The sequence below is a fragment of the Pipistrellus kuhlii genome, unplaced genomic scaffold (assembly GCF_014108245.1).
Source record: "Pipistrellus kuhlii isolate mPipKuh1 unplaced genomic scaffold, mPipKuh1.p scaffold_m20_p_3, whole genome shotgun sequence".
Lineage (NCBI taxonomy): Eukaryota > Metazoa > Chordata > Mammalia > Chiroptera > Vespertilionidae > Pipistrellus > Pipistrellus kuhlii.
The window spans coordinates 98826948-98852004 of NW_023425529.1; the positions used below are offsets into that span (position 1 = coordinate 98826948).

The 25057-nt window shown below is 39.8% G+C and overlaps 1 protein-coding gene across 2 annotated transcripts in view; it reads left to right on the forward strand.

Moving 5' to 3' along the window:
* FREM2 (FRAS1 related extracellular matrix 2) overlaps window positions 1-25057 on the forward strand; it is a 301513-nt gene that overhangs the window by 247717 nt on the left and 28739 nt on the right. The window contains exons 15-17 of one of the 2 annotated variants that reach the window (XM_036454946.1): window positions 3200-3202; window positions 3541-3672; window positions 5099-5430. In XM_036454946.1, coding sequence (XP_036310839.1) covers window positions 3200-3202; window positions 3541-3672; window positions 5099-5430 — 467 coding nt within the window. The remainder of the gene's footprint in view (window positions 1-3199; window positions 3203-3540; window positions 3673-5098; window positions 5431-25057) is intronic. The other variant, XM_045588592.1, reaches the window with a different exon arrangement.

Below are 25057 nucleotides of genomic sequence, written 5' to 3' on the forward strand. Positions count from 1 at the left end.
ACATCGACCAGCTGCCTCTTGCACACCCCCTACTGGGGATGTGCCCACAACCAATATATTATACATTCCCTTAACCGAAATCGAACTTGGGACCTTTCAGTCCGCAGACCGACGCTCTATCCACTGAGCCAAACCGGTTTCAGCAGGAGATTCTCAATCTGAATCTTGAAAACAGAGGGGAAAAGGCATCAGTAATGACTCAAAGAAACATGAAAAAACATGGAATATTCTGGGAACTAAAAGTAGAGAAATGGAAGACATGTGAGAGAATCAGGAAATGAAGCAGATGAAATACAAGGTTCAGGCCTAGAAAATTTGGCTCATATATGTTAAAAGACTCCAAGTTCGTTGTTGCATGAGTAGGAGTTTGCTGGGGTCAGAAGAGGAAGTGTCGTCCAGGTAGAGAAGTATGTACTAGTGCCCTGACCTTGTTAATACAAGGGAGACTGTGTTCAGAACTGGAGCTTGACACTTTGGTGGAGAATAGGATATGGTTAAAGATAATAATTAAAAGACAGGAAATCCACTTTATAAACCAATCCTTCACTCTTTAGAAACCATTTAAATTAGATTTCAAAATACCTGTTTATTTATAAGATTCTATTTCTAAAACTTGTATTTGCATACAAGACTTTAGAAGTATACTTGCTGCATAAAGAAATGAATATGTACCACTTCCCCATTATATAGTAAGGATCAATATTTTTTAATATAATGTATAGTAAATATGCTCTTTTATTGGGATTAAAACATATGGTGTTTAAGTTTCTCTTAAAACCAAAATTTTGAGTTGGTACCAAAAATAGAAAAAATAAGAAATACCTTAAAATGTCCTACTAATAAAACAGACAACCCAGGTACTGAGGCCTGCCTGCTGATTTTATTCCTGCCCTAATAAATACCCCAGTTTGTACAAGTAGGAAATCTTATTTCCTAGATATCTTCAAATTGTAATTTTGTTTCATTATATTAAAATGAAAACATCAAAATTACCTTAAAGCAAATATTGGAGAAAGATTTTTATGTCAAAACTTATGAATGTCAGAGAGAGGGAGGGAGGGAGAAAGGCAGAGAGAGAGAAGAAAAATAATGAGCTATCATTTATAATACACATTCTGTAAGAAATTACATATATAAAGAAAACTAAACATTTCATTCTCTTATTTCAAAGACACATAGTTTTTGTTTTAAAAATAAGTGTATTTTTTAGTTTTATTAGCTTATAAATAATGTATATTTTATAACTAGCAATAAGTACCGTATTTTTCGGACCATAAGACGCTCCGGACCATAAGACACACCAGTTTTTAGAGAAGGGAAATGAAGAAAAAAAGATTCTGAAACAAATAGTGTCCTAAAATATTTTATGTGCATTAAAACCCAACATCACAGTCATAAACACATGTAATCAACCCTGCAAAGTAAACAGCAGCATTTAGAACCATTTTAGAGCCGGGCAAGCACACAGAGACCACACAGAGCCGGGCAAGTAAAAAAACTTTTTTTTTAAAGTATATGTGTAGGCTATATTTGGACCATAAGACGCAGGGACTTTTTCCCCCCACTTCTGGGGGAAAAAAAGTGCGTCTTATGGTCCGAAAAATATGGTATATTATTCTACAGTAAACATCAAATCACTTAATTAAATTACACTTACTTTTTTCCCATTGGTTTTTCAATTATTCATACTGTGTCTGTTCATACTTTATATTAAAACTAAAGGCCCTGTGCATGAATTTCATGCACTGGGGCTTGGGGGTGTCCTTCAGCCCAGCCTTCACCCGCTCCAATCTGAGACCCCCTCGGGGGATGTCCAACTGCTGGATATTCAATCCCACAGGCAGTCAGACATCCCTATCACAATCCCGGACTGCTGGCTCCTAACCACTTGCCTTTCTGCCTGCCTGATTGCCCCTACTGCTTCTGCCTGCCGGCCTGATCACCCCTTAACCACTCCCCTGCCAGCCTGATTAACAACTAACTGCTTCTCTGCCTGCCTAATCACCCCTAACTGCCCTCTCCTGCTGGCCTGATCTTGACCCCAACTGCCCTCTCTACTGGCCAATTTGGTTCTGATTGGTCAGTTTCTATGCCAGTCAATGTGAAAAGCCCCACCTCCTAGGCAGCCATTGGCTCTTCACAATTCACCCAGATTTGGTTCTGATTGGCTGGTTTCTATGGCAGTCAGTATCAAATCTCTGCTCCTAGGCAGCCATTGGCTCCTTACAATTCACCCAGATTTGGTTCTGATAAGTCGGTTTCTATGCCAGTCGGCATCTCCAGGCCTATCTCCAGGCCTGAGCATAGAGGTGGGGCTGATCAGCAGCCACCCCAGGCTGCTGGTAAGCAGCTGAACTGATCTCTGGGAGAGAAAGGCTTGGCTGCTGGTGAGGCTGCCACTGCTGATCAGCCCTGCCTCTCTCTCTCTCTCCCCGGGAGGTCAGCAGTTCAGCCCACTCACCTGTTACGCATGCAGCCTGAAGAACAAAACAGTTGAGCCTCCCAGTTGCTCTGGATGTGATGGACCCAGGGTTTTTATATATTAGGACTAGAGGCCTGGTGAATGAAATTTGTGCACAGGTAGGGTCTCTAAGCCTGGCCAACAAGCAGGGCCAATATGTGGGGTGACCAGTGGGGCAGTCAGGGATCCCCCACTGGCACCCACTTTGGCTGGCCTGGAGCCTGCAGGCTAGGAGCAGCTCCTGCATTGAGCATCTGCCCATTGGTGGTCAGTGCACATCATAGCGACTGTTGTTCTGCTGTTTGGTTGATTTGCATATTAGGCTTTTATTATACAGGATTAGAGGTCTGGTGCATGAAATTCATGCATGAGAGAGGAGGGATAATCCCAGCCCCAGCCTGTACCCTCTCACAATCCAGGATCCCTCTGGGATGTCCGACTGACTGTTTAGGCAGAAGTATTCGGCCTAAACCAGCACTTGGACATCCCTCTCACAATCTGGGACTGCTGGCTCCTAACCACTCACCTGCATGCCTGACTGATCACCATTAACCATTCTGCCTGCCTGCCTGCCTCATTTACCCTAACCACTTCCCTGCCTGATTACCCCTAACTGCTTGCCTGCCTACCTAATTGCCCCTAACCCTTCTGCCTGTCTGCCTAATTGCTCCTAACCACCTCTGCCTCAACCCCTGCCACAGTGGCTTTGTCCAGAAAGACATCCAGAATGACGTCCAGAAGGTCATTTGGCTGTCCAGTGTAATTAGCATATTACACTTTTATTATTATGGATAATTTTGTGACTATATTCTCATAATCTAGAATATTCAGCACATATTTAATCGCAATGAACAACTATATTTTTCTCAAACTCTATAAAAATACCCCAAATGTTAGAAAGTAGCCAGTAAGCTTTTTGTTGTAATTACTTCTCACACTATGGTCTTCTGCTTTCTATTCTCAGCAATGCCTTGAGTTCAAAGAGAATATTAAAATACATGGAAAAATCATAGTGCCTATTTTTAATATATACTTTAGACATTGTTACCTACTTTTAGCATAAATGTGTTCATTTTTAGGACTTTGTCAGCCTCGAGTGCCGGGGATTGTGGGAGCAGAGCCATTTTCAGCTAAGTTGCGTTACATGGGCCCCGAGGACCCAGAGTACACAAACCTTATCAGGCTCACGGTGATGATGCCACACACAGATGGTAGGTGACTTGGGTAAACAAAGTTGTAAAAAGTTTACTTCCATGTTTATTTTACTGAATACTCTATTTAACTAAGCAGACAATAAGTGCTCAATTTGCAACTTGAGCTTCAAGTTTTTTCTGTTTCTTTCAAATGTTTCTGCTCCCCCCACCCATTTAACATTCTGGCATTTTAAGCATTCTCTAACATTAGATAAATTTAACACATGTCAAAACACAATGGAGTAAAATGTTGGTTAACATGCTAGCTATTATGAAATAGCACAAATTACATCTTCAAAACTTTTTATCTTGGACTTATAGTAAAGCATTTTGATATCTCAAATGTTTGCCTTCAAAATGTATTTGCTATTTCATAGCTGTAGTTTTAGAAATCCCTCCCAATATTTATTGCAATAACTAAGACATTTCTTAGGTACTGAAATAAAATTAAGAATGCAACTAGGATTATTGTGGGGTTTTTTTTTTTCATTTTCTCTTGGTAGGGAAGTATGGCCAGAATTTGTGAGTCAATAATTTTACTTATACTTTATGAATATTTTTCTATATACAGAAGACATTTTCAAGTTGAATTCCACTCAATTCATTTTATACCTGAAGTAAATTATTTGTTATTACTCGGTTGCTAGTTATATTTTAAGTAGCTATGAGAGGTGAAATGTTAGGTACTATCAGAAGCTATAAAGTAAACTCTCCCATCCTTATAAAATGTTTTGTCTTTTTTTTTTTACAAACCCAAATTTGTTTTAAGCAGGCAGATTAGATTTACAGGAATCTGTATCTCTTTACAACATAACATTGGTCCCACATTGGATCACTCTCTCCATAGGTTCATTTTGGATATGTGACTCAGGGGTGCAAAGGATGGAGGAGAAACCTATCAGGCAAAAACGGACCTACCACAGTGAGAGAATAAAGTGGAAGAGTCCAATAATATTTTAGTATTATTACAAAAATAGCTTTTATGTTATAAATCTCCTGAAAAAAATTCCCAGGACCCCAAGGAGTATTGAGAAACTACTTAGATAATCACTGCTCTATAGTATTTCATGACTTGTCTTCTCAAACAATAAAGAAATTAGAAAGTGTTCTAAGCCCTTTGCTGTTAGCAAACAAAATAGATCCAGAGACATGGACACATGCAACAGACTGGAGAGTCTCAGACAGAGGGAAAGGGATGAAAGTAGAGAGGGCCGGGGGAGAGGCAGGAACAGATTGACCAAAGAATTTATATGCATATAATGCATAGCCATAAACACTTAACAATAGTGCGGTGAAGGCCTGGGCGGGCAGGGGCAAGGGAAGGGAGGAGAGGAGGGAAGAGGAGGTAATCGTAGGAGAAAGAAAGAGGACATCTGTAATACTTTCAAATATAAAGACCATTATTTTTAAAAAGAATGGTAACAATGATTACAATTCCTCATAGGCATGCTCCCTGTGATCTCCACTAAAGAACTTTCCAACTTCGAGCTCACTCTCAGCCCTGATGGCACAAGAATTGGAAACCACAAGTGCTCGAATCTCCTGGATTACACGGAAGTAAAGACTCATCACGGCTTTTTGACTGATGCTAGAAAAAATCCAGAAATAGTTGGAGAGATATATCCTTACCAGTACAGCTCATCTATCAGAGGTTCCAGTACCTTACGCTTCTACCGAAATCTGAACCTTGAGGCCTGTTTGTGGGAGTTTGTTAGCTACTATGACATGTCAGAACTACTCACCGACTGTGGAGGCGCTGTTGGAACAGATGGACAGGTACAAATTTTTAACATCTAAATTTTGGACACTATAAACCAGTTGGCTTGTTCAGTTACATAGATTTGGACTAAATCCCAAATCCAGTTTTCCATCTTGGTGATATAATTCATTAAGTATAAGAGGGACCAAATAATTGGCATGAATGATGTGAAAAGCCATGTCTATTTCTGGAACAATATGTCAAAATATATCTATTTTTAACAACATTCTAAACCTGCTATGATACAATAAAAATCCAAATATTAATTAGTTTTTAAAATATATATTCTCTGACACACTTTTCTATGTTTTATATATACAACCCAGATAATTTCTCTAGTGAAGTCCTGCACTTACCTGCTTAAGCCTTATCCTATATCTGGCCACTTCTCCAATGTATCAAGGACATTTTTAATGCAAATGTTGCCCTCTACTATATTCATCTTCCAGCTAAATCTTACCATAAAAGGATCAACTAAATTTACTATCCCTTGCTGGCGTCTTTTTTAAAAATCATAATTTCACTATTTAATTTTTAAGTTCAGTATTTTTTTCTTTTTATTACCACTACAAGCTAGAAAACTCATTGTTATGATTTGAAGTTAAGTTCCCTAAGGTTCTACTCTGAATTAGGTGAAAACTGGCAACTTGCAGGTTTCAGTTAAGTTTTGTCTGTCTGAGATGATTAAGTTATATAATCCTAATATATAAAAACCTTGTGTCATGAGGACCAGTAAGACCAAGGCTTGACTAACCGGAAGTCAGTCCTGCAGTGGAAGCAGTCAGCACTGGGTTGTCTGGCTGCCTCATTGCCCTTTACCGCTCACCTGCCTTCCTATTCACCCCTAACCATTCATCTGACTGCATAGGTGACCCTAACTACTCTTCCTGCCTGCCTAATCGCCCCTAACCACTTGCCTGTCTGCCTGATTGTCCCTAACCACTCTGCCTGCCTGCCTGCTTGATGCCCCTAACTGCATTTCACTGCAGGCAGTTCTCCCAGTCTGGCCAGCAGCTGACTGCTTCCACTGCAGGCAGTTCTCCCAGTCTGGCCAACAGCTGCACCTCCATTTCTCTCCAGGCCTCCACTGGGTCTGCTGATCAGCCCCATCTTTCTGATCAGGTCCCATTGATTGGCTGAGACACACTGACTGGCATAGGAACTGACTAATCAGAACCAAATGTGGGTGCTGTGAAGAACCAATGGATGCCTAGGAGGCAGAGTTTTTTATGTTGATTGGCACAAGAACTGACCAATCAGAACAGAATCTGTGTGCTGTGGGGAACCAATGGCTGCCTAGGAGGCAGAGCTTGTGACACTGACTGATATAGAAACTGACCAATCAAAACCAAATTGGCCAGCAGAGGAGGGAAGTTTGAGGAGACAAGGCCAGAAGGGGAGGACAGTTGGGGAAAACCAGGCCAGGAAGGGAGGGCAGTTAGGAACAAGATCAGGCCAGCAGGGGAGGGCATTTAGGGGTGATCAGGCAGGCAGCTGGTGAGCAGTTAGGAGCCAGTGGTCCATGATTGTGACAGGAATGTCACAGATTGGAGAGGGTGCAGGCTGGGCTGAATAAACCCTGCCCACCTCTTGTACATGAATTTCGTGCTCTGGGCCTCTAGTCTACAGTAATAAAAGTGTAACATGCTAATTATACCAGATAGCAAAACGACTTTCTGGACATCATTCCAATGTCTTTCTGGATGAAGCTGCAGCAGTGGGTGCCAAGGCAGAAGTGGTATGGGGCAATCAGGCAGGCAGGCAAGCAGAGTGGTTAGAGACAATCAGGCAGACAGGCAAGTGGTTAAGGGCGATTAGGTAGGCAGGCAGAGTGGTTAGGGGCAACCAGGCAGTCAGATGAATTGTTAGGGGTGACTAGGAAGGCAGGTGAGCAGTAAAGGGCAATGAGGCAGGCAGGCAAAAGGTTATGGGTGATCGGGCAGGAAGAAAAACAGTTAGGGGAGATTTGGCCAGCAGGCAGAAGTGTTAGGGGCAATGGGGCAGGCAGGAGAGTGGTTAGGAGTAATCAGGCAGGCAGCCAGAGGGGTTAGGGGCTATCAGGCAGGCATGAGAGTGATTAGAAGAGATCAGACAGGCATGCAGAGTGGTTAAAGGTGATCAGGCAGTTAGGTGATCAGTTAGGGGTGATCAGGCAGGCAGCCATAGGTGTTAGGGGTGATCAAGAAGGCAGGTAAATGGTTAGGGGTGAGCAGGAAGGCAAGCAGAGTGGTTAGTGGAGATCAGGAAAGCAGGCATGTAAGCAGTTAGGAGCCAGCAGTCCCAGATTGCGAAAGGGTGCAGGCAGGGCTGAAGGACACTCTCTCCATCTGTGCACAAATTTCATGCACAGGCCCTATAGTTTAAAATAAAAATTTAAAATAGCATAACCATGATAGAGAAGCATAACCGTCATAGAAAAGACTAGATTCAGTGTAAATCACTAAAATGTTAGGACCTTATTATAAAATTCTAAAAGCCTCAGCTGAATGGCAAAACAACCTAATAAAACATATTGCTTACTCTCTTAGAGTGAAACCATGTCTCTAGAGAAAACACCATCTCATTTCCCCCTACTTTCTTCCTTGGGCTTAAACTTATACCCCAGCTATTGATGTTTTTATACATCCCACCCTCTGGTCCCCACCACCCACCAACACTCATTTTTAAATAGAGGTGAGGGAGAAGAAAATATAAATTAAGGAAGAAGATATCTAACCCTTTGAAATATTTGTCTAATTGTTTCCATTAGTTTGGGTGTTTAGAGAGAAAAAAATACCTAATAATTGTACTAGCAATAACAATAATGATGGTAATAACATTTACTTAATGTTTACTATGTGCCTGACATTCTTCTAAGCATTTTACATATTTTCACTAAATCTGTCCTCACAACAACACTCTTTCAACAAATACCAATTTTGTCTTTTTGTTTATTTACTAGTGGCCCAGTGCACAAAATTCATGTGGGGGAGTGGGTCCCTCAGCCTGGCCTGAACCCTCTCTAATCTGGGACCCCACAGGGATCAGGTCTTACTCAGCAATCAGACATCCCTCTCTCAATCTGGGACCGCTGGTTCCTAACCGCTTGCCTGCCTGTCTACCTGATTCCCCTAACTGCTTCTGCCTGCCAGCCAGATTGCCCCCAATTTCCCTCTCCTGCCAGCCTGATTGTCCCCAACTGCCCTCCCCTGCCTCGACCTGCCTCCTCTGACCAGACCACTCTCCTCTGCATGAGACAGTGGAGATGCTGGGACCCGCCTCCTTCATGCCACGTGGAGCTGCGGGACCCCCAGGCCTCAATGTAATGTGCAGAGCAGCCACCAGGCCCTACCTCCTCTGTGCATGCTGCCATCTTGTGGTAGCCATCTTCTGACAATGTCTCCCGTGAGTGTCACCTAGGCTTTTATTAATATAGATTTTTGTTTTGTTTGTTAATCCTCACCCAAGGATATTTTTCATTGTTTTTGTTTTGTTTTGTTTTGTTTTTTATTGCTTTTTTTTTTTTTTTAGAGAGAGTGAAAGGAGGGTGAGAAACAGAGAGAGAAAAACATCAATGTGAGAGAGATACATTGATTGGTTGCCTTCTGCATGTAACCCAGCCAAGGAAGGTATTGAGCCTGCAGCCAAGGTACATGCCCTTGACCGAAATTTTACCTGGAACCATTCAGTCCACAGGCCAATGCTCTATACACTGAGCCAAACAGCTGGGGCTATTTTGTCTCTTGTTTAGAAATGAGAAAGTTGAAACAAAGAGATTTCAAATGGCTTCTTGGGCAAGTCACTTGTAAGCCTGTGCTCTTAACCATATTTTGGTACTTATCAAGCATTTAATTGAGTAAATTAAAAGCTCATTTAATTGGGTGGATGTGAGGAACTGCTATGGTCACAGGTACTTGTACCTTCTGTGCTGAGTACAAGAATGCTGCCCAATAACAGTCATATAAACATGTGCAAGATTATATCCACACCCACTGTTGGTAAAATTATGCAAATACATGTCTTTATAACATAGACTATAGTTTCATTTGAGCACTGGCCAATCAGATTGGAACACATCTGAAAGAGGACAGACTAATTACTTGGTGAACACATTTTACTTTAGAATTTTATGACTTTTACAAACTTTTACATTTCTGCATTTAGAATGGGGAAAATGGACAAAAATAAAAGTCAGTCTTTAACATAGGTAAATGTGCTTCATAGTAGCTTTAAATTTTTGCCCACTCCATTGGACAACACCTTAAAGAAGCCAATGCTGACTCGGGCTTATTTTTCTCTAACAATTCCACAGAGCCCTGGCCAAGCATCTAGTAGATGTTAATTTACTTCTTCTAGTCCTTCATTAGACTTGGCACTTGGATCAAGGTAATCACTGTGCACACAAATTTTACTAACTGGTAATTACTTCTGCCAGGGACAACAGGATGTAAAACTGATTTTTTTAAATGTGTTATTTGTAGTTAAAGCTACTGCCATGTCATGTTGCCAAGTTCCTGTGTTTTTCTTTGTTATTAAAAGCTGTTTCTAAAATCCTTTGAAAGGGTTTCCTGACTTACCCAATTGCCCACATTCAGATTTTTTTAACTTAGAAGAGTTAGCAAACTGAAGGAATCTCCTGAAATGTCCAGGATGATTATCTGTTAACAACAAATGAAATATTAAGTTTTATGCAATTTGGCTATAGCTAGTTTTAACTGACTATTTCTGTTTTAGCCATCTGATTTACTGTAAATTCATAAATTAAAGCTATATTCCCTGAAAACCTACTCTATGCCTGAGATCATAAGAAGTACCTATTGAGGACATCAAATACAAAGCTTACATTTAAACAATATAGAGTTTTTTTAAAAGTCAAATTGTTATTCTTTTGCTGTTGTTGTTGTTTTTGTTTAAAGTATTATATATGTCTCCTTTTTCCCCCATTGACCCTTCCCCAGCCACTCCCACACCCCAGGACAGGCCTCCACTGCCCCAGTGTCCCTGTCCAATGGTTATGCTAATATGAATGCAATCAAGTCCTTTGGTTGACCTCTTACACCCCCCTCCTAGTCTCCCCTGCCTTCCCTCTGAGATTTGACAGACCCTTTGATGTTTCTCTATCTCTGGATCTATTTTTGTTCATCAGTTTATATTGTTTTCTATATTCCACAAATAATTGAGATCATGTGATATTTATCTTTTTCTGACTGGCTTATTTCACTTAGCATAATGTTCTCCAGGTCGATCCATGCTGTTGCAAATGATAAAAGTTCCTTCTTTTTTATAGTAGCATAGTAGTGCATTGTGTAGCTGTACCAGAGATTTTGTTTTGTTTTTTGGCTAGACTATGTGATATGTTTTATTTTTTAATTGATTAAGATATTGCATATGTGTTCTTATTCTTCTATTACCCCATACCCCCCCACTCATGCCCTCACCCCTCTTGTGTCTCTGTCCATTTGATTAGGCTTCTATACATGCATACAAGTCTTTTGGCTGATCTCTTCCCCTTACCCCCACCATCCCCTATCTTCCCTCTGATGTTTGATGGTCTCATCGATGCTTATCTTTCTCTGAATCTGTTTTTGTTCATCAGTTTATGTTGTTCATTATACTCCATAAATGAGTTAGATCATGTGATATTTATCTTTCTCTGACTGGCTTATTTCACTTAGCATAATGCTCTCCGTTCCATCCAAACTGTTGCAAATGGTAACAGTTCCTTCTTTTTTTAGTAGCATAGTCCATTGTGTCAATGTAATCCACTCATCTGCTGATGGTCACTTAGGCTGTTTCCAAATCTTAGCTATTGTAAATTGTGTTGCTATGTACATAGGGGTGCATATGTCCTTTCTGATTGGTGTTCCTTATTTCATGGGATATAATCCTAGGGTTTAATCTCCAAAATTTACAGGGAACTCACAACTTAACAAAAGGAAAATAGTCCAATCAAAAAGTGGGCAGAGGACCTAGACACTTTTTGAAAGAGGACATAAAGAAAGCCAAGACATATATAAAAAATATTCTCAAAATCACTAATCATCTGAGAGATGCAAATCAAAATGACAATGAGAACAACCAAGATGGCAGTATAGGTAAACACCTGTACTTGCTGCCTCTCACAACCACATCTAAACTACAAGTAAGAGATAAAACAAATATTATCCAGAACCATGGGAAAACTGGCTGAGTGAAAGTTCTACAACTAGAAGGAAAGAAAAGAGCACATTGAGACTGGTAGGAGGTGCGGAGGTGCAGGGGTATGGAGGTGTGTTGAACCGTGCTGGCAACTGGGTGTGCTGTTGTTTTTTTTCTACTGGGAGGGAGATACAAGCTCCTGATTGCTCTGAACTCTAGTTCTGGGCAAGACTCTGGGGAGAAACTGCACTGTCTGGCATTGAGCTAGAATGCGAAGGTAGCTTTCTCTCAGAGGTGCTCATGGTGATCATTGTTCCTACATGGGGCTACGGGACACACAGACCCGAAGAACTCTCCAGGTCAGGGCCAAATGGCAGCCATTGCTTTTTGCTCTGCCCTGGTGATTCCCTGAGACCATGCCTGACCTAATTTACAACCCTACCCAAGCTGTCCACAGAGGCTTTTGCATATGAATGGCCTGTTCTCTTGCAACCTAAAACCTAACAAACTACAGCTGGGTCAGAGAGCTCCAAAGCTTCCAAAAGAAGGCCTTAGGCCCTACATCAGCAGCCTGCATTGCTTCACAGCTGGGCCTCATCTGGGCACTTCCAAACCCCAAACAAAGAAGAGGAATCTTTCCATAGTTCCTACTGGAGATCCAAGAGCCAGTGTACCCAGTGGTCAGTGTGAGGCCATGCCAGATTACAACTCTTCACATCCATAAGGGACATACTCAAAGGGCAGATTCAGTGAGAATCAAAGTTCCAATGAAGCAAGTCTGGACCCATAAGGGTGTCTCCAGCACAGCAGTTCTCCCATTGTAGACACAGCTGGTCCTCACAGCGATTGGCCTGGAGGTCAGTTCTCCCAGTGATACCAACAGCAATCAAGGCTTAACTACAACAAGACTGTGTACACAGCCCACAAAGGGGTGCACCAAGAGTGTCCACCTCAGGTAATTGGGGAGGCTGAGCCTCTGGGCCCTATAAAACACCTAGCATACAAAGCCACTCTTATCAACACAGAAAAGCAGCCAAAACGTGTAGATAAAGAAACATGTCACAAATGAAAGAAATGGAGGAAGGCAAACCACTAGATATAGAATTCAAAATAATGGTTATAAGGTTACTCAAGAATCTTCTAGAAACCTCTGAGAAATATAGTGAAACCCTCAGGAATATGAAAAGGACAAATCAGAAATTGAGCATACACTGACTGAAATAAAGGATAATATACAAAGATCCAACAGCAGATTAGAGGATCCCAAGAATCAAATCAAAGATTTGAATTACAAAGAAGCAAAAAACACCCAACCAGTAAAGCAAAATGAAAAAAGAATCCAAAAATATGAAGATGGTGTAAGGAGCCTCTGGGACAACTTCAAGCATAGCAACATTCAAATTATGGGGATGCCAGAAGAGAGAGAGCAAGATATTAAAAACATATTTAAAGAAATAATAACAGAAAACTTCCCTTACCTGGTGAAAGAAATAGACTTACAAGTCCAGGAAGTGCAGAGATCCCAAACAAGAGGAATCCCAAAAGGACCACACCAAGACACATCATAATTAAAATGCCCAGGGCAAAAGACAAAGAGAGAATATTAAAAGCAGCAAGAGAAAAACAGTTACCTACAAAGGAGTACCCATACGACTGTCAGCTGATTTCTCAACAGAAACTATGCAGGCCAGATGGGAGTGGCAAGAAATACTCAAAGTTATAAATAGCAAGTACCTACAACCAAGATTACTCTACCCAGCAAAACTATCATTTAGAATTGAAGGGCAGATAAAGAGCTTCACAGATAAGAAAAAGCTAAAGGAGTTCATCACTGCCAAACCAGAATTATATGAATTGCTAAAGGGTATTCTTTAAAAAGAGGAAGAAGAAGAAAATGGTAAACACAAAAGTTATGAATCACAAAGTGACAACAAATACATATCTATCAACAAGTGAATCTAAAAATCAAGTGAATAAGAAATCTGATGAACAGAATAAACTGATGAATATAATAGAATCAGGGGCATAGAAATGGAGTAGAGTGACAATTCTCAGGTGGGAAAAGAGATGTGAGAGCATGGGAATGATTGGACAAAGATCTTACAACCATGGATGAGGACAGTGGGGGAGGGGAGGTAAGGGTATGGGGTGGAGTGGGAATCGGGTAGAGGCGAGATATGGAGGGGGGGAGGAACATCTGTAATAAACTGAACAATAAAGATTTATTTTAAAAGTGACAATGAGGTACCACCTCACACCTGTCAAAATGGCTATCATCCACAAATCAACAAACAACAAGTGCTGGAGAGGATGAGGAGAAAAAGGAACCCTCGTGCACTGCTGGTGAGAATGAAGACTGGTGCATCCACTGTGGAGAACAGTGTGAAGCTTCCTCACAAAAGTTGAAAATGAAACTCCCATTTGACCCAGTAGACTCAAAGCATTACTCTTACAAAACTTCAGGATTTTACTTGCAAAGAAAAAAAGAAATGTGGAACTCTCTAATAATATTTAATATTAAAATAATTTTTGTAGCTGAAACCGGTTTGGCTCAATGGATAGAGCATCGGTCTGTGGACTGAAAGGTCCCAGGTTCGATTTAGTCAAGGGCATGTACCTTGGTTGTGGGCACATCCCCAGCGGGGGGTGTGCAGGAGGCAGCTGATCAATGATTCTCTCTCATCGATGTTTCTAACTCTCTATCCCTCTCTCTTCCTCTCTGTAAAAAATCAATAAAATTAAAAATTAAAAAAATTGTAGTTATATTTCCTTTTTATTTAGCTGTTTGATTTCTTCATTTTTCAATTATAGTTGATATTCAATATTTTTTATTAATTTCATTTTTACAGAGCAGTAGTTAGACATTTATATAATTTACAGTCATCTCCCCAAAATTCTTGTACCCACCAAGTATCATACATATCATAATATTATTGATTATATTTGCTATGCTGTACTTTATATCCCATGACTACCATGTTTCCCCGAAAATAAGACATCCTCTGAAAATAAGACCTAGCGCATGGAAAGATAAGACATCCCCTGAAAATAAGATGTAGCGCAACTTTCGGAGAAAAAATTAATATAAGACACTGTCTTATTTTCAGGGAAACAGGGTATTACTATTTTCTAACCACCAATTTGTACTTCTTTTTTTATTTTCTTTATTGATTAAGGTATCACATATTTGTTCTCAATCCCCCATTCCAATCCTCCACCCCGCCCCACTCATGCCCCCACCCCCCTATTGTCCTTGATTACTGGTTAGGCTCATATGTATGCACACAAGTCCTTTGGTTGATCTCTCATATTTCTTCTTATTTTCTTTTTTGCCCCATCATTATTTGTCCCATCTATGCCCTCTTCCACCTCCACCCCCACCCCCATCACAATCACCATACTGTTGTCCATGTCCATGAGTTATCTCTCTGTTTTGTTTTGTTTTTGTACAGTCCTTTCACCTCACAAACTCCACTCCCCTTACCAGAGCTTTTGGCCTGCTCTCTATGAGTCTGTCTCTATTTTGCTGGGTAGTTCAGTTTGTTCATTAAATTCTTCATATGAGTGGAACCATATGGTATTTGGCTTTCTCTGACTGGCTTATTTCATTTATCATAATGTTTTCCAGGTCCATCCATGCTGTCCCTAAAGCGTAATATTTTCTACCTTTTTAAGTCTGAGTAGTATTTCATTGTGTAAATGTACAACAGCTTTTTTGTCCGCTCATCTATTGATTGGCACTTGGGCTATTCCAAATCTTGGTTTTTGTAAATAACGCTAATGAATATAGGGGTGTATATATTATTTGAAATTAGTGTTTCATGTTTCTTTGGATAAATTGCCCAAAGTAGATTCACTGAGTCATAAGGAGTTCCATTCTTTAGTTTTGAAGTATTTACATACTTCTCTTCACAGTGGCTGCAACAATCTGCATCCCCACCAACAGTGCGTAAGGGTTGCCTTTTATCCACATCCTCACTAATAGTTGTTTGTTGATTTGTTGATGATAGCCATTCTGACAGGTGTGAGGTGATATCTCATTGTGGCTTTAATTTACATATCTTTGATGATTAGTGACAGTTGTTCTCCTCTTTCACTTCTGATTTATTTGGGTCCTCTCTTTTTTCTTTTATTTATTTTAAGTTTCTTGATTGATTAAGGTATTACATATGTGTCCTCATCCCTCTATTACACCCTTAACACTCCCCCCTCCCCCAACCAACTCATGCCCTCATTCCCCTGTTGTCTGTGTCCATTTGGTTAGGCTTATAAGCATGCATACAAGTCTTTTGGTTAATCTCTCCCCCTTATCCCCACCCTCCCCTACCTTCCCTCTGAGGTTTGACTTCGTCCCAAAGATGGGATCAAAGCTTCTCTGTCTCTGGATCTGTTTTTTTTTTCTTTTTCTTTTTTTTATCAGTTTATGTTGTTCATTATATTCCATAAATGAGTGAGATCATGTGATGTTTATCTTTCTCTGACTGACTTATTTCACTTAGCATAATGCTCTTCAGTTCCATCCATGCTATTGCAAATGGTAAGAATTCCTTCTTTTCTACCCTAGCATAGTATTCTATTATATAGATGTAACACAGTTTTTTAATCCACTCATCTGCTGATGGGTACTTAGGCTGTTTCCAAACCTTAGCTATGGTGAATTGTGCTGCTCATATATACTTTCCAATTGGTGTTTTCAGCTTCTTGGTATATATTCGTAGAGTTCCATTTTTAGTTTTTTAAGGAAACTCCATACTGTTCTCCACAGTGGCTGCACCAGTCTGCATTCCCACCAGCAGTGCATAAGGTTCCTTTTTCTCCATATCCTTACCAACACTTGTTTGTTGATTTGTTGATGATAGCCATTCTGACAGGTGTGAGATGGTACCTCATTGTCGTTTTGATTTGCATCTCTCACATAATTAGTGACTTTGAACATGTTTTCATATGTCTCCTGGCCTTCCTTCTGTCTTCTTTCAAAAAGAATCTATTTAGGTTGGTTGCCCATTTGGTTGGATTGTTTATCTTCCTTTTGTTAAGTTGTATGAGTTCCCTGTAAATGTTGGAGATTAAACTCTGATCATTGATAACGTTGGCAAATATATTCTCCCATGCTGTGGGCTTTCCGCATTGTTTTGTTGATGGTTTCTTTTTATTTTGATGTAGTTCCAATTTGTTTATTTTCTCCTCAGTTTCCATTGCCCTAGGAGCAATATCCATGAAGAATTTACTTCAGTGTACATCTGAGATTTTGCTGCCTGTGGATTCCTCTAGTATTTTTATGGTTTCCCATCTTATGTTTAAGTACTTTATCCATTTTAAGTTTATTTTGTGTATATAGTGTAAGTTGGTGGTCTAGTTTCATTTTTTTGCATGTATCAGTCCAATTTTTCCAACACCATTTATTGAAGACTGTCTTGACTCCATTGTATGTTCATACTTCCTTTATCAAATATTAATTGAGTATAGTGGTTTGGTCGATATCCAGATTCTCTCTTCTATTCCATTGGTCTATATGTCTGTTCTTGTGCCAGTACCAGGCTGTTTTGAGAACAGTGGCTTTATAATACAGCTTGAAGTCTGGTATTGAGATCCCTCCTACTTTACTCTTCTTTCTGAGGATTGCTGTGATATTTGGGGTCTTTTGTTGTTCCAAATGAACTTTTGGAGAATTCTTTCTAGGTCAGTGAAATATGCTGTTGGTAATTTAATGGGGAGTGCATTGAACAATAGATTGCTTTGGGAAGTATGGACATTTTGATGATATTGATTCTACCAATCCATGAACATGGTATGTTCTTCCATCTCCTTACATCTTCCTCTATCTCTTTTTTCGGTGTCATGAAGTTTTCCGCATATAGGTCTTTTATCTCCTTACTTAAGTTTATTCCTAGGTATCTTAGTTTTTTTGGTGCGATGGTAAATGGGATTGATATTTTAGTCTCTGTTTCTGTAAGTTCACTGTTGGTGTATAGAAATGCCATAGATTTCTTGGGATTAATTTTGTATCCTGATACATTGCCAAATTAATTTATTAAGTCTATTAGTTTTTCAATGGAGTCTTTTGGTTTTTTTATGTACAATATCATGTCATCTGCAAATAAGGATAACTTTACTTCTTCTTTTCCAATTTGGATGCCTTTTATTTCCTCTTCTTCTCTGATTGCAATGGCTAGTACTTCCAGTACTGTGTCAAACAGGAGTGGTGAGAGTGTGCATCCCTGTCTTGTTCCTGTTCTTAGAGGGAATGGTTTTAGTTTTTGCCCATTGAATATGATGTTGGCTGTGAGTTTATCATATATAGCTTTTATTTTGTTGAGGTATGATCCTTGTACTCCCACCTTGTTGAGAGTTTTTATCAGGAAAGGGTGTTGGATTTTATCAAATGCTTTTTCTGTATCAATTGATATGACTATATGATTTTTATCTTTCAATTTGTTTATGTGATGTATAACATTTGTTGATTTGAGGATATTGTATCATCCTTGCATTCCTGGAATAAATCCTACTTGTTCATGGTGTATGAACTTTCTGATGTTCTGCTGGAGTCGATTTGCTAGAATTTTGTTGAGGATTTTGGCATCTATGTTCATGAGGGATATTGGCCTGTAATTCTCTTTCATTGAGTTGTCTTTATCTGGTTTTGGTATTAGGGTAATGCTGGCTTCATAGAAAGAGTTTGGAAGTGTTCCTTCCTCTTGAATATTTTGTAATAGTCTGAGGAGGATAGGCTCTCCTCCTGCTTTTTATTTATTTATTTTTTTCAGAAGCTGCTCTAGTTGGGTATTTTTTTCCATCTTGTCTTCTAGCTCACTGATGCAATCCTCTGCTTCTTCTAGTCTACTCTTGATGCTTTCTATTGAGTTCTTTACAGTTGTGATGTCATTTTTCATTTCTTCTTGGTTCTTCTTCATTTCCTCTTGTCCAATTTGTCTTTCATTCTTTTTAGCCATTTTATGATCATTACTCTGAATTCTTGCTCTGGTAGGTTGCTTGCCTCTTACTCGTTTACTTCCTTTTCTGGTGATGCCTGCTTTTCTTTCATATGCCGGCTGTTTCTTTGTCTCCCCATGATCTCTCTTTTCAGGATGTCTGGTTATGTTGTTCTCTCTCTCCTGCTTTGATTTAAAGGCACAAAATACAACACAACCAGGTACAACACACAAGGCACTGAACAGAAATGTGTTTGCGATATTAATAACCTCCAATAAAGGTGACTAGATCCCGCTAACAAAAACATACAATCACACAAAAAGAATAAGCAAACCAATCTTACAAAAAAGCATAAAACTTCATATAGTTAACATTCAACATACAGCTACAAAGGGATAGAGAGAAAAACTGTGTTTTTTTTTTTGTGGGTTTTTTTTGTTTGTTTGTGTGTGTTTTTTGACAGCGACAAGGGAGATGTGAATGGGCTTGGAGCACGGGGTTGGAAATTAGATATATACAAGTAGGGTGAAATTTTAGGAGAGGGTAAACAGAAAAAATAGGGAAAATCTAGAGCAGGAAGGGGTTAAGATAAACAGGAGGTGCACCAAAGGGAAAAGGTTAGGAAGAGAGTGATGGTATAAAGGTAGGTTTGAGATAGAATAAAGTGTTGGAGAAGGAAAGATAAATATAGACTGTAGAACACTAATCCCGAAGGGGGAGGAGGGGAGAAAGCAAATAATATGACACTTAAAAAAATAATAAAAATAAACAAAATAAAATATGATTTAAAAAAAGGTAAAATAGTAGTAGTAATAATGTTGATTACATATAAAATGTAATAATTAATAAGGTAAAATCAAGTGAGGAAAAAAGAAAAAAATAATTTCTTGAATAAATGTTGCAAATAATGAAAAAAATAAAAAACAAAAATTAAACAATTAAAAAAATTAAAAAATTAAATAAAATTTGCAGTAATGAAGGTCATTCACTTCCTCTATTGTTCTGTTTGGCACGCCTGTTTCCCAGTTCAGGCAGTATTGCAATTCCCTGTGTTTCACTGCTCCTCAGGGTTGTAATCTGGTTCTGGTTTTTAAGCAGGTCTTGCTTTGATTTTTTATTACACTAGTGTCAATTTGTGATTTAGCCTCTGGTTGGCAGTGTCTGGGTTGACTTCCAGGGCTCTAAAGCCTCTCTAGTTTGTTTTTCTTTTTCCCACTCTCTGTGGCACTGAACTATGTGTGTGGGGGGGGGGGGGGAGGGGTCCGAGCCAACTGCTCTCCCCTGTAATTATCCGATATCCCTCCGAGTCAGATTCAAACATGTTGCTCTTTAGATATCTCCCCTATTACCATAGGAGCCCTGTCCACATTCAAGGGTGACACCCACCCAACAGCCTGGGGCTTCTACTTGTAAACACCGCCCTCTCCCACAAAATCTGACCTTTTCACCATGCAGTGGGGCCCTCCTTTGAGTCCAAGTGTTTGCGCTGCCTGGGATCAGCATTCTGGGGCTCACAGCTGCTTGGTGGTTGCTGCAGTTATGGAAATTCAGGTCTCTGACATGATCCAATCTTCCTTTCAAGATGGTGAGATTTCCCCGTTTAAGCCCATAGGTAGCTCCTGGAGGTGCTTCCCTGTCAGGGGCACCCTGATCAGCAGACCCCCAGTTTCTCCTGGTGTTCAGCTATTTCTTGGCTTGCTACTAAACACTCCCAGCACGACCCTCAGCTTCTCTCTCTGCTTCGGGACAAGGCTCAGAATCCACCTATCTATTCTTCCACCATTTTGTCTCTTCTTACCGGGAGTTTTTTTTACAAATAAATTATATTTTTTTGTCAGATGCTATTTTTACAGCTATTGATATGGTCATATGAATTTTACCTTCCCATTTGTTTATGTGGTATATACCATTAATTGATTTGCAGAAATTGAACCAACCTTTCATCTCACAAATAATTTTTATTTAATCATTCTAATAGAGAAGAGCATGCTAATTGACCCTCATGCCATTGCAAAGATGGTGGTAGACAGCCAATAAGGAGGGAATATGCTAATTGACTGTCACGCCCTCAATGATGGCAGTGCCCACAGCCACAAGATGGCAGCACCCAGTTCCCTCAGCCCCCAAGGTGCAGGCAAGCCTTTGATGGTGGCTGCCAAGCTAATGCAAAAGTGAAGGCAAGACTCATATAGCAGTTGCCAAGCTGCCCAAGGCTGCCCAAGGCTGCCCAAGGCTGCCCAAGGCTGCCCAAGGCTGCCCAAGGCTGCCCAAGGCTGCCCAAGGCTCAGGTAATCAGGACCAGCCAAGGCTTGCTCTGCCAGCAGTGGCAGCAGCGGAGGTGTGATGGGGCATCACCTTTTCCTGATTGCTGGGTCCCCTCCCACCCCTGAGGGCTCCTGGACTGTGAGAGGGGGCAGGCCAGGCTGAAGGAAACCCCTGCTCCAATGCATGAATTTTCATGCACCGGGCTCTAGTGGTATATGAACTTCTAAACATACTCCTGAATATAGTTTCTGCCAAGGCTGACCAGAAAAACGTGAGTATTGGATGAATGATTATTCTGACACACATTTCTGTGAAAGAGAGGACTAGGGACTGCTTGGCTATAGGAACTAAATAGCTTCATTAGCCTACCTTCTTAGGCTTTTATTTTAATAACAGTTTAAACTAAATTAACTTTTAGATACTGTCAGCAGGGTAAGCATCCTTGAAAAGATACATGCATCTTCAGTGTCATTTAAGCAAGGACATATAAATACTGAGCATAAAGATTCCAGCAAACACCAGGGATTCAGACTTGTTTGGAAAAGTCAAGGCAGGGGTAGCCAGCTTCCTCTGGAAGTTCTGACCTTTTGGAATTTCCTCCTTACAAACTTTCCAACCATGTCTTGTGCTTCCCCACACCTCCCCATATTTTGTTTTGCTGGCTGCAGAAAACATTCTGCTTTGGAATGTTGGGGTCCACGAAGTGCATTTACTGCTCAAGTTCTGATTTTATAGATTATAAGAAAAATAAAAAGAATTACAATGACAGCAATGGTTAGTCCAATCAAGAAGATAGGTGCTTACAAGTATCAAGTCCTACCTTCTAATAAAGTTTAGGGGGCAGAATTATAAAGGGGAAGGAACTAGGGGAAGGAATGCAACTATGTGTAGGTGTAGGGGTCTGCAGACATCAGCTATTGTAATTAGTCATCAGGCAATGAGATGATATTGATGAGATGATGTTTTTACTTCTGCTGGATTAGTCTGACCATACTTATTGATTCTGCTTGCTAGATCACCTCCTTAATCATTTTGTACATGCCTTGAAAAGGAAACTTTATGAAAAACTTAACCCTCTGTCTATAATAATAAAAAGGTAGTATGGTAATTAGACCAGACGTCCTTCCAAACATCATTCCAGACATTCTTCCAGACAAAGCCAGGACTGGAGGGAAGCCAGCCTGGGTCCTGGGTACCTGCGAGTGGCCCTAGGGAAGCCAGCCCAGGTCTCCCAGGGCTGTTGGAGGGAAGCCAGTACCAATAGCCAGGCAAAGGAAAGCCTACTCTTGCACAGATTTCATGCATCATGCCTCCATTTCACATATAAGAAACTTAACCCCCTATACAGATAAGTATATGTAGTCTAAGATTTAAATATTATTTTAAATTAATTTAGGTGTTCTATCTATTAGGCTATAGGTTTCCCCAATTGTTCCCCCTTTTGATTAGGTAAATTACTTGATATCTATTAACCTATAATAATTTATTACTATAATAATAAATTCTTTTGTAAAGAAGTTTTCCCTTTTAACAGACTGGAAAAGAACCAAAAAAAAATCTGTATTAGTTCACTTTAGATTTATTTATCTAATTAGATTTATTATTTAGTATATCTATACTTTCCTTTTAAGATTTCTCTTTATCACCCTTCTATAACTTTTACAAACATTTTTTTACAAACTGCAACTTTTAGAAACAACTAGCTTTAGAACCTACTTTCTTTTCTTTAAAAATGTATTTCTATGCCTCATGCTTTCTGTTATACTAAAATTATATATTATTTCTAATTACTTAGAATTAAAGGTCACTTCTACCCAGGCTCTTCTACTGCCAGCTTTAGAATAGTTGGAGTGGTGAGAAGAATGTCTCAGGTTCCATTTCTCCTCCAGTTGGCCCATTGTCCTTGCTCTGCTTATGTATGTCTAACTGCCTACTACATTCCCCTCAAGGATCTTGGCTCTGAATTCTTTCAGGGAAAGGATATGCAGGTTTTTTCTGAAACTGCTTCCTGCCGATGAGAGGTCAAATGTTTCTTTCTGAGCCAAGAGATCCTTGCTTTCTGTCAGAGGGACAATGAGATCTGGACATGGAAGTGGCAATGATGCCTAGAAGTAGTATTCCTTAGGTGCAAGTAGGGCTTGTAACCTGGTGGAGACAGACTGTGTATTAAAAATTTAGTATTATTGGGCATAAGTTAGAACACTAAGAATTATGACAAATCATCTGGTGGAAGGGGAAAAAAATAGTTCTAATAATTTCCTGTTGATTTCTTTCCCTAAAATCACCCTCATTTTCATCAAAAAGCCCAATTAAGACCAACTTATTTACTGTATTAAGTAAAGTTCCAGTTTGGCCTGATTATTTGCATAAATACAACAAGAGTAACAGTTGATCACATAGGCCCATGGTCAGCAAACTGCGGCTCGCTAGCCACTTGCAGCTCTTTGGCCCCTTGACTGTGACTCTTCCACAAAATACCTGGCCTGAGAGAGTATATTTTGAAGAATTGGCATTAGAAGTTTAAGTTTAAAAAATTTGACTCTCAAAATAAATTTCAATCATTGTACTGCTAATATTTGGCTCTGTTGACTAATGAGGTTGCCGACCACTGCCATAGGCTATTAAAAAAAAAAATGCTTTGCTGGAATCTCATGAGAAAGTTTACCCCCAGGACAAAGAAGCCAGGCCACACAGTTGACATTAAGCTTTGCCTGCAATGCCTATAGAATTGGGGTGCATTCCTCAACTTGAAGTCTCCACAGGTGTCTTGAGGTTCCTTTTATGCTATCTTTCAGAAAGTAACCTTCGTTCTTTACCTGGAAAGCCTGCCATGAACCATGTGACCAAGCAAGGTATCAGGCTTTTTATCCAATGGGGCTTATTGGCTTCAAACTCAGTCTTCATTCCTTAGAGCTTTCTGGTAACATCTAGAGTCCTGGCATGTCTCTTTTAAACATGACATTCCAATAAAGTTTTGGTTAATAAAATCACAATTGTAAACTGGCCTGTGTCCTGAAGAAAACAGATTCTTATTGGATTTATGCAAACACACAAACACATTGCTATGAGAACAACAATACTAACTCATTAAAAGTTTATAGATTCTGAAAGGATTAGATACAGAGAAAAATATAAATGCTGTAACATTGCTTATCAAGGTACAATTTACTAGGCTGCTTTAAAATTTAAGTTTCCTCTGTCTGGAAAAAAAAATCAGCAGTACTTTCAATAAAAGTTGCAAAAACTATACTGTTATTTTTAGCTCATTCAGTTCTATAATCAAATTCTGTTTTTTCTTGCTAGTTTTTCTATAAATCCAGAATTCTAAAGAGTTCTAATAATTTTCATGCAATTCAAGGGGATGATCTAAAAGTTTATTCGCAGAGATATGTAGCTTAAAATAAATTAGAGTCCTTTCTATGGGTCCCTCAGATGCGGTAACATTTTCCAAATGTATTATAACAAAACAGTGATTATTTCCAAATGACAAGAAATTTAAAATGTAACCATTATTGACTTGATTATAATGCAAATGACATGGAATCTTGTCCTGCAAAACACAATATTCCACAATATTATAACTAATTAGTGCTCCTATGCACGAATTTGTGCACATTGAAAGGAAATTAATTAAACGTTGGCCAGCAGGGTGGGACTGGGTGAGATGGGCCAGACACACCCTGGAACCAATCTCCCGTGGTCCCTCCCCAGCTGGCCCTGCACCTGGGACATCTGCAGAGTGAGTGGGGTTCCTCTGATAGGTGTGGTCCCTCGGGCTGGCCTGTGAGGATTGGGCCAAAACCAGCTCTCTGACATCACCTATGGGGGTCCTGGATTGTGAGAGGGCTGTGAGAGGGCTGTTCTTGGGTGACGCATCCTGGAATCTGGCTCCCCCCTCTTTGGTTCTGGGATGTGTAACCAAGTCCTGCATTGAGCTTCTCCCCCTGGTGGTCAGTACACATCATAGCTACCAGTTGGAGCATCTGCCCCCTGGTGGTCATTGTGCATCATAGATATTGGTCAGATGATCAGAGGGTCACTTGACCTTTTATATAGATATATAAATAACAACTAGGTATAAATTAAAGCATATCAGAATTTAATATGCATATATAAATAGAATATAATTATTATTTTCTTATTAGACATAGCTTCCCATTCACCTTAAGTATAACATTTTCCTTCATAAGGAGAGAAAGCAAATCCTTGAAGCATTCCAGGGCCCATTGGAATGACCTAAAGCCAATTATAGGTCAAGAAAAGTTTCTTAGAACTCAAACCCTGGGAGGTACTCAAATACATTACACTAAAAGATTATATGTCATTATTATT